At 39.0% G+C, this 9,457-nt stretch overlaps 2 protein-coding genes across 4 annotated transcripts; one reads left to right on the top strand and one right to left on the bottom strand.

Moving 5' to 3' along the window:
- The first annotated feature begins 484 nt into the window (after positions 1-484).
- Positions 485-3,128, top strand: LOC127806981 (triphosphate tunnel metalloenzyme 3). Of its 2 annotated transcripts, XM_052344631.1 has the most exons (2): positions 485-1,229; positions 2,880-3,128. In XM_052344631.1, coding segments are annotated over exons 1-2 (603 nt in total). In that variant the 5' UTR covers positions 485-627; the 3' UTR covers positions 2,881-3,128. The 2 variants fall into 2 exon arrangements, with proteins under 2 accessions (XP_052200591.1, XP_052200592.1); XM_052344632.1 differs by lacking the exon at positions 2,880-3,128 and having other exon boundaries at positions 485-1,230.
- Positions 3,129-4,828: 1,700 nt separating this feature from the next.
- Positions 4,829-7,712, bottom strand: LOC127807014 (uncharacterized). 2 transcript variants are annotated; one of them, XM_052344675.1, is made up of 4 exons: positions 7,413-7,712; positions 7,143-7,301; positions 5,487-5,545; positions 4,829-5,384 (listed from the first exon to the last, which is right to left on the bottom strand). In XM_052344675.1, the coding sequence occupies exons 2-4, from the start codon at positions 7,275-7,277 to the stop codon at positions 5,054-5,056; spliced, it is 525 nt and encodes a 174-aa protein (XP_052200635.1). In that variant the 5' UTR covers positions 7,278-7,301; positions 7,413-7,712; the 3' UTR covers positions 4,829-5,053. The 2 variants fall into 2 exon arrangements, with proteins under 2 accessions (XP_052200635.1, XP_052200636.1); XM_052344676.1 differs by lacking the exon at positions 7,413-7,712 and having other exon boundaries at positions 7,143-7,406.
- Between the last annotated feature and the right edge of the window lie 1,745 nt (positions 7,713-9,457).

Here is a 9,457-nt window from a genome sequence, read left to right as displayed (position 1 = left end):
CACTCATAATAATAAAAATAAATTCTATAATTTTTATCTGAAAACTTTATACTAAAAATTTAATTACACCAATTAATAATTTAAAAATATTGATAATAATATGATAAATCATTGATGTTTGATATAAATGCAAGTAAGTAACCTTTTTTCTGTTTCAGAACTAATTAGCAATTACTCCTGTTATTTAAGAATTGAGTCAAATTAATCTTCCATTAATAAATTTATGTTGCATTACAAATTAATATTTTTTTTAAAAATGTTATTTGGATAATTTGCAACAATTATATTATATATATATATATATATATTTGAAGAGGGCATCTTTGCACTGAAGAAGAAATGTGGAGAGAGCAGAGAGTTGAGGAGAGATGCTGAGAAGGAAGCCCAGCAAAATCGAGGTCAAGGTCGAGGACAAAGAAGAACTCGAAGAAGCCCGCAAGCGCGCCGCCGCCGCCTCCGCCTCTGTGACCTCCGCCTCCACGGGCGCCGCCTCTCTCCTCCACCATTTCGACCATTCCTCCAAAGATCCCTCCTCAAAGTCCCAACGCATCGGCCTCTCCTCCTAGCAAACCCACCTCTACACGACGTTGTCTCCGGGCCTTCACCACTAAAATCCCTAATTTTTCAATGGAGGTCGAAGTGAAGCTCCGTTTACCGGACAACGCCGCCCACCAGAAGCTGCTCTCCGTCCTGGCCCCCTTCCACCGTCTCACCCACCGCCAACACAACACCTTCTTCGATGGCGCCGCCGCCGAGCTCTCCTCCCGACGTGCCGTCCTCCGCCTCCGCTTCTACGACGACGACGCGAGGTGCGTCGTCTCTCTCAAAGCCAAGGCTGTGCTCGTCGACGGCGTGAGCCGCGTCGAGGAGGACGAGGAGGAGATCGATCCCCTTGTCGGCCGGGACTGCGTCGCGAACCCCTCGCGGCTCGGCTCAGTCGACTCGAGGATTATGGCTAGGGTTAAGAACGAGTTCGAGATCGGTGATGGAGGGTTTGTGTGTTTGGGTGGGTTCAAGAATGTGAGGGCATTGCATGATTGGAATGGATTGAAGTTGGAGGTGGACGAGACAATGTATGATTTTGGTACTTGCTACGAGATCGAATGCGAAACTGCGGAGCCGGAGAAGGCGAAGAACTTGATTGAGACGTTTCTCAAGGAGAACGGGATTGCTTATTCTTACTCGGAAGCTTCAAAGTTTGCAATTTTCCGATCCGGGAAGTTGCCATAGTAAGTGATCGTATTGGGGCTTTTCTTTTTGCTGAAATTATATTGGGGTTTTTGATCGTATGCTTTAATGTTCATTCTTATTTAATTTTGTTATTGAGTCAAATTTGGATATTTTCTGTCCAGAAGGTACTATTGTGGGTTTTTAACCATTTATTCAGTGTTGTTCTTGTTTGAGTTGGGGAATTTGTGGTCATGGGATCAAATTATGGTTGTCCTGGTTTTGTTCTTTTGGATTAGTTGGGATTTCTGGGATTGTTTGATCTTTCATATGGTATTCAAACTGATGGATCATCATGATAATGTGTTTATTATGTTTGTGTTAATTTCTTTTCAGTGTAGGTGCATTAGATCTAGGTGTTTGGTGCCGTTATAGAATGTTTTGAATTCACTGTTATGTGTATCTGGTGGAATCCGCAGCAAGCTATTTAATTTTCTGGTTGAGTCCACATTTTTGTATGACAAATTACAACAATAAGGTGCCTTTATGGATGTTGACATTTGTATCTAATTACTGAAACTAAATTTTAGAAATCCTTTGTCATCATGTTGAGGCTGCAATATGGTAGGCAATAGGTGAGAGGAGGATTTAATTGAGCTAGAATTTGTGGTGGTTAGATGAAAAACTAAGGAGTAAGGATGGAATTGCCATTTTAGTCTGAATTGCTTGCTCTGTCGACTGCATAGTACAGTTAACTCATTACAGCAATTGGTAATGGCCTAATGGGTGACTTGTCTTAACTCACTATTGTCTCAAGCTATAAAGCATTCAACTACCACCAGCCATATGAATGCAAATTTTCTACAATGCCTTAACTTCTATGCATTTGCACGTCTGCTTCAGGTAAAAAATTACCCAACTTGAGCAAGCATTCTTGCCCTTACCAGTAACTGTATCTATAAATTACTTCCACCAACAGATGCAATCTCCTGTCTTAGTGCTTGCTCACATGAATAACATTATATATAGTGGCTGATAGAGTTGGCATGATACCAATTTGACAGCTGTTTTTCCAAGTACCGTGACCTGTGCAGTGTTAGATGCAGTAAACCTTTGTGTAAGACATCCCTGAAATTTATAAATTTTCCCTCTAGTTCTTACCAATAAATAATGTTAATTACTGAGAAATATTTAAGTATTTCCCAAGCTGCCAATTTTTACTTTGGCTTAATAGCAATATCTCATCCAGTTTTCAGTACTAACAACTCCAACGTCTCCAACATCCTTATGACCTTCCAATTTTGTGACCAAATTAGAGTCATCTACTAAGTATTTATCCTCTTTAAGCAAGGGCATCACTTGCTTTTATATGTGAAGACCACGTACTGGCTCTTGGCTTCAGTTTGATTTCAGATTCTTCTTTCTTTCCATGCTTTCCTTTAGATGATGTGCTTACTTATCAGTGGATTTACTTCTCTTGGGAAAAGGCAATACCTGCTATATTGTTGGCTTAGATTTCTCATTGCCTTGTTAATATGTGTTTGGAAGGTGATAAGCAGGATAGAAAGTAGACAAATTTTTTATTATTTACTTAAGTTCATGCAAATGAGATCGGAAAACTTGATGTTTTTCCTGCCTGATATAACAAGCCTATAGTTCTCTACTATAATGTCAAACTTACATTAATTAAGGTGTTCTATTGTTATATGTAGGTTTCCTGCTAAAAATTATATAACAGCCATTCAAGACTCTAGAGTGGAAGAGAGTCTTCTATTATCAAAGCACAGCTTGTTGCTTGACCCAGATGCTCCCGTCCCAGGCATGCATCTACAGCTGATTGCAACATTGTGTGATGTTTCTCTCCATTGTGTGGGCTTGACAGGCCAAATTTACTATATTTTCTTGCTACCATTGCACATCTATTCTATTTTTCTATTAATGAAGTGAAGAATTGGATATCTTATAGCGTGTTTTACAACTACTTGCTACTTAATTGGTATTCAGGATTCGCTGGCTGATCACATTTCCTTCATAGAAACATTTCTTCATAGTCGATTGAAGTCACTCCATCGAAAGTCATCCGTTAACCAAAATAGTGTCAAGTTTCTGATTTCTTGAGATACATCATGCTAACCTGCAATTACATATACCTGTATTTGAATCTGAACTAGATGACTTTAGGAACCCAGCTGCTGGGTTTTATTACTTCAAACATGATCATCATTTCCCACTCATATCTTCTATATTGCCGTTTCTTGTAGTGTTTTTTTCTGACGTCTTAACCGTTTTTACCACAGAAACTCCTGCATGTAGTGAATAGGTAACTGTTCATCTATATTGCTCCTTGGTATAGCTATATTTAGATCGTGGGACTCCTAACAAGTAGTTCATTTTCTAGAAGTGAAACACGCTGGCAGTCGTCAAACTTGCAGCCACCATAATAGAAAGTATCATGAGAGGTGTCTGGACAGGCTCTCAGATGCTTTAACACCAAAGATTTATTGAAATATGAAGTATACAATGAGTGTAACAGGACAATAATCTGCAGAGACTATATTAGAGGTGTAGTCCTTTTTCTTTCTCCTATTGGGATATTAGTTGTATACAATTTTTGGCCACATCACTACCCCTTCTTGCAGACACCGAGGATGGGTATTTTTGTAATTATGAAATAATTTCCCAATCGGTGACCAAGACAGGAATAAGAACAATAAAATCCAAAAATATGTTGGTTTGAATGGGTATTTTTGTGAATGTAAAAAAAAAAAATTGACATATATTTCATTATCTAATAAAATATATAAAATATATGGTGTTTTTATCAAACGTCATCTTTAGTTTTTACTTATTTTAAAATAACTACACTATCAAATATAATATTTAGTTTTTTAATAAAATAAAAACAAAACGGATGGCCAGAATCAAAACAATTATGCTTTCAGACGTGCAAAGAATTGCCAGGTGCATCAGAAAAACTTTCGTAAGGCGCTTCTGTTCTGGGAATCTCAGAAGTGCACCGATTGCTTGATTTTTAAGCAGTCTCTGACCCTCTGCCTCTATCCACTCATCAATGGTTACAATATTCCAACACTTAAACATTCTTTAAATTTTTTTTATAAAGTCTTTTTGTAATAATACATATATGTGGCATTATCATATATATTATTACGGGTAATAAACATATCGAAACAGGTGTCATAATTGTCTGCATGCAATCGATAACTCAACTTTCATTACCTTTACCCCAGTCCAAATGCATACACATCAACTTTATATCCTGCTTTTTCCTTCAGGGAACTGCATTATCAAACAAAATTACATCATTTTCAGCTAAAATACAAAATCTTAATCATGAAATCTACATCGCGTTCAGCTAAACAATAATAACACCATGTCAAAAGCTTTATCTCTCAAGCCCACCATTATTTCTATTTACAATTATATCCTTTATAATCTTTATAATCACATCATATTCAACTGCACAGCACAACTTTCTTAAGTGGGAGTAGATAAGCAGAAAAAGGCGATAAGGACAAGAATGGAGTGTTACTGTACAGAGCTAAAGATCTTCTCCAGAAAACAGCAATCAAAGAATAACCTTGCAATGGAAATTGCAACCAAGAACATCCTTTAAAACCATAATGCCACAGGAAGTCGCAAATAAATAATCCAGAATAGGCATTTAATTCCACCAAATGAAACATCTATCGAAATCTTGAACATCATAAACACGGCAGTTTCAGACGGGGTGGAGGGGGGTGTTACTGTAAACAAAGATGTCCACTTTCCTACTCTATGAAGCCGGACAACCTCGGCCTTCTACTGCCTACTACATACTCCCAACCAAGAAGAGACACAGAGAGATTGACAAAAGATAGAACTACTTTCACTTCCTCTTCTTAGCAGGTGGTTGGTCCTCATCGTCCTCATCTTCCTCCTCCTCGTCCTCCTCATCCTCATCCTCCTCGTCGCCATCATCATCATCACCGTCCTCGTCATCACTGCCACCATTACCATTGGCCTCTGGATCCTCCTCAGGATCTCCGTCATCTTCATCATCCCCACCTTCCTCACCAGAGAAATCTTCATCGCCTGCATCATCATCCCGGTCTTCATCATCGCCATCATCTTCATCTTCGTCACCATCATCTGTATCACTAGCATCTTTGTTTTCGGGACCAGTATGTTTCCTTCTGTGGAGCTCATCTATGGGAAACCTGGAAATGAAATTACAACTCCATGCTTAGTACAAACTTTTGCCTTTTAACCAGATGAAGTAGGCAACAATTATGAGGAAATAGAAGGGGAAAATAAATCACCTTCCATCAGTCCCCATCAACGTTGGAAATACATTAATATCCTTCAGCAAAGATCCAGTCTGACACCCACCAGACATTGGTTAGGAGTTGAAACAAGTGCTGTAGCGATATTTAAATTTGCAATGATAAGGTCAATTCCATCTTTTTCTTTCCAGTTAATCAAGTACGTAGTCAGAAAAGCATCGGACACAAAAATAGTATAAAAACAGTCTAGGATACACACAAAATCAGGATCGACACTCTACATTCCCCAGGACTCTCTGGCAACAGCAAGAAGTCTAAATTAAGTGTCTCAGTGGGTCAAAATCTAGTTCGATGTCACATAACGGCATAACCATTTTCAGGCCTTACAGATTGCAAAACAGAACCCCAAACTTCAGAATTTTTTGTAGACAAAGGACCAAAATTCTCAGAACTAAAATGTGAAATATTTCAATGACCACGGATCAAAGATGTTCAAATCTTGATAAATTTTCTCGATAGTAGTAAATTTGATGCAGAATGTCACGTATCTTATTGGCTCAACGTTATGTAATATCAACTCAAGACTCAAGGCCAATGCAATTGCCAGAAGAGGGTTTGATAAGAGAAAAAAAAATATATGACTAAATATTGACGAAACCTATTTGGAAGTAAAATGGTGAATGAGATATCAGGAACGGAAGGGTTATTCTTGTAGCGTGGCAGATCCAAGGACCATAAAAGAAAAACAACCAAATTCCACTTCCCCAACTAAGGTCCTCAAAACTATTTTCCACAAATTATATATCCAAATTCATTTACTCCAGGCACAACCTGAAAATAAATACTAGATTGACAATACCAGTGAAGCATGCAAGATAATGAAACCATTAACAGAAAGGAGGCCAAATAGTTGGAGAACAATCACTGAATATACATCAATAAGCATTGACATCTGGAGATTGACCTATTTTAAGCTAAACCGAATTGGGGAACCAAAAGAAAGTAGGGCTGCCACAAACACCGTTCATATTATAAAGGCAGAAAGGGTTTGTTTAATTGAAAATAAAAACAGCAGAATCGTATTCTGTCTTCAAAAGGAAACCTACCTTATCAGAGAGGTGCAAAGACAAAGAGCTTCGGCAACCCCAAGGTCCCGTATACAACCAATTCGGGAAAGACCCAGAATCTAAACCTAGATTCCATCAATTCTTCTTTCTTTTGTTTTTGGTTTTTTCAAGTACAAAACTTTTGACCATTTCTCTATCTGTGTTTGTCACATTGGGACAAGGACCGCACTAATCTTCCCTGACTTGATCCGAAGACCCCAAAAGGGCCGACTCCCCAATTCTCAAATTAATGTCAGAAAGCATCATAATCTGACTTCAACTCTTTAAGTGAACTCACAGTGAAACCATAACCCTAGATTCTCGTTATACACACACAATTGAGCTGACCAGGGAACAAAGATAATTCCTTTAACTTCGCGTGAAGTATCTGAAAGAAAGGAGACAAGACAAAAAAAGGTTCAAAACCCTAGAAGCGAAATCCCGAAAGCAGAAAAAGGGGGGCATAAAACAAAGACCCAATTATCAAAATTAGCTCTACAAAGCCAGAAAACGAAGCCGAAAATCCAAGACTCGCATCATAAAACATCAGCTTTTTGCTGGAAACGAAAGGGAATGGAAATTATACCGTCACGAGAAGCCAAGCAAGAGACTTCTGAGCAGCGAAGAGCGTCTCCGCAACCAGGGCCTCCAGAATAGAGCACAGCATCAGCCTCTCCAAAGCAACCACATCGGAGTTCAAGCTGAACTCACCCACCTCCATCGCAACAAAGAGTGCCCAAACACCCTGTAAAAGTACAGAGATATATAGAGAGAGGGAGAGAGAAGCAAGAGAGAGAGACGCAGAGGTATGAAGAAAATTAAGCCAGCAGAAAAGGAAGAAAAGAAAGCCCAGTACCAGAGACAGAGTGAGAGTACAGAAGAGAGGAGTTTTCTGGTTGGGGTTGTCTCGGTGTCCGGACGGTGGTCGGTTGACAGACGAAAATGGATAAAAAAAGGTGAAATAGGGTTTTTGTTTGAACAGTTTCTAGGGTTTTTGGGTATGAATTGCAATTTCCACTTCTTTGTGGGATCTTTGCTTTACCAACACTCCGTGTGATCGGGCCGGGTTTGAATTAGCTCCGAGTCCAGCACTGTGCTTTTTTCAGTTTTCATTTTTTCAGTTCAAGAGTCGAGCCTGACCTCTTCGCCATCCACTTGAATCAAGGTTGTCATTGCTGTTCCGGCAATCCGAAGAGAAACAAGTATCTCGATTAGAATTTTCGTCAGCCTATTTCATCTAGCATGAATCAAAATGGCCGAGATTTGGTGCCTCCATAAACATGGTGCAATCATAAAAGCACTTAAGAGTTTTACATAAATTATCGAGTTTTGAATCAGTGTTGTAACTTAAAAGGTATATTTATTACTAAAAAACAGTATTTAACTAAAAGGTAACAGTAATGTTGAAAGATAAATTTTGCATGGACTATATTGAATATTTAATTCTGAATATATATATATATTATATTCGCATCTAAATTTACCTGAATGACACATCAGGGAAAAAGATCACTCGCTCTTGAAAATTAATCAAGCAAAACTCAAATACTTTAGGTAAATAAAAAAAATGACTAAAATTTTGGTCAATGTAAAACAAAAGCATGCATGATCTGTGACGCCCCGACCCCACTACCGAGTGCCACCATAACACACAATTTAATCCCGGCTTGTTATGAATGATGGTTATGCCCCTATTAATATATAGTATTAGAATAATATAGGCGCCCTGAGTGGGGTCCAGGCTTCGCCACCTTCTACCGATCGAGACCTCGGGAATAAAATGCTTAGGCAACGAAAACTCAGCCTGAATCCCATACCTAATTAGGCCATTGGAGTATAAATCCAATTTTCAATAAACAAATAGCAATATGCACAATAAATTATTCTAATCACCAAACATATTTAAACATATCCCAAATTTCGGCCGTAGCCGACCGGTACAAGTTCCCTACACCTACTGGGTTTACTCATACTGGGAACCATAACTTGATTCCAGTTTACTTCGGGTTAAACCATAACCACGACTCGTGATTAACACACAATAAATATATTACATTATTAATATTTGGGGTCAATCCACATCCCCACAGTTAACGATCGCTGCCAACTGGCGACTCATCTATCAGCACCGCCTTTCCTTTCTCGGATCCCGAGCCACCTGTTGGGTCAGTGGGAAAATATAAGGGTGATCCGAAGACTCAGTAAGGGCAATATGAGTTGCAGTAAATTAAGATGTATGACAATTATGGATTAATGTGAAGTGTATCATGCATGCAAGCCCGTCTACCTCACCCTGACCCAGATTTTAGTGGCCCCACTGATTTTATTTAGGCTCCCATCTCGAGACTCACATGATCCAAATCTATAGCCTCATATCTAGACACTTATCCCACAGTCTAATACAAGCTATGCCAAAATAAATTTACTCGCAAATCATAATAAACTTTACCACGCGCTAACCACTTACTTTGTGTCGGCTTCATGTTTCAATTTTTTATACAATTATAAAATAAATATAATTCAATTAAATGTATAGTTAATTTTAATTATTGATGTTACATGGCTAATTAATTTAGCTAAACATACCACTAATTTATAAATAATATTATTAAATAAATTTAAAAATATTTTATATTTCACATATACAAACGTACAGAGTTTCTGCGCGTTAAAAACTACAACGATAGAGAGGGGGGAGAAATCATCCGAGGGGTGAAGAAATTGGCTGCCAGGGGCCTCCCACACGCTGCCATGCGCCACCCACGCGGCACGGCTGGCCCGCATGGCCGCGCGGATGGGCGCCCCCCCAAAACGGCGCCCAGGTGGTTGGGAAAAATTCCAACTAGCTTTTCTTTCCTTGCGTGCTCTCCCTCCTACTCGATCCCTGGCCTCCCAGCTGGT

This window comes from Diospyros lotus, chromosome 7 (genome assembly GCF_014633365.1).
Source record: "Diospyros lotus cultivar Yz01 chromosome 7, ASM1463336v1, whole genome shotgun sequence".
Taxonomy (NCBI): Eukaryota; Viridiplantae; Streptophyta; class Magnoliopsida; order Ericales; family Ebenaceae; genus Diospyros; species Diospyros lotus.
This window is presented reverse-complemented; position numbering and strand designations above follow the sequence as displayed.

Bases quoted from the DNA above. Each gene is read 5' to 3' on its own strand.
- LOC127806981 (XM_052344631.1), top strand. From the start codon at position 628: ATGGAGGTCGAAGTGAAGCTCCGTTTACCGGACAACGCCGCCCACCAG.
- LOC127807014 (XM_052344675.1), bottom strand. From the start codon at position 7,277: ATGGAGGTGGGTGAGTTCAGCTTGAACTCCGATGTGGTTGCTTTGGAG. The intron at 5,546-7,142 runs GTATAATTTCCA...GGTGGGTGTCAG, and splicing joins TTGCTTGGCTTCTCGTGACG to ACTGGATCTTTGCTGAAGGA. The intron at 5,385-5,486 runs GTGATTTATTTT...TTTCATTTCCAG, and splicing joins TTGATGGGGACTGATGGAAG to GTTTCCCATAGATGAGCTCC.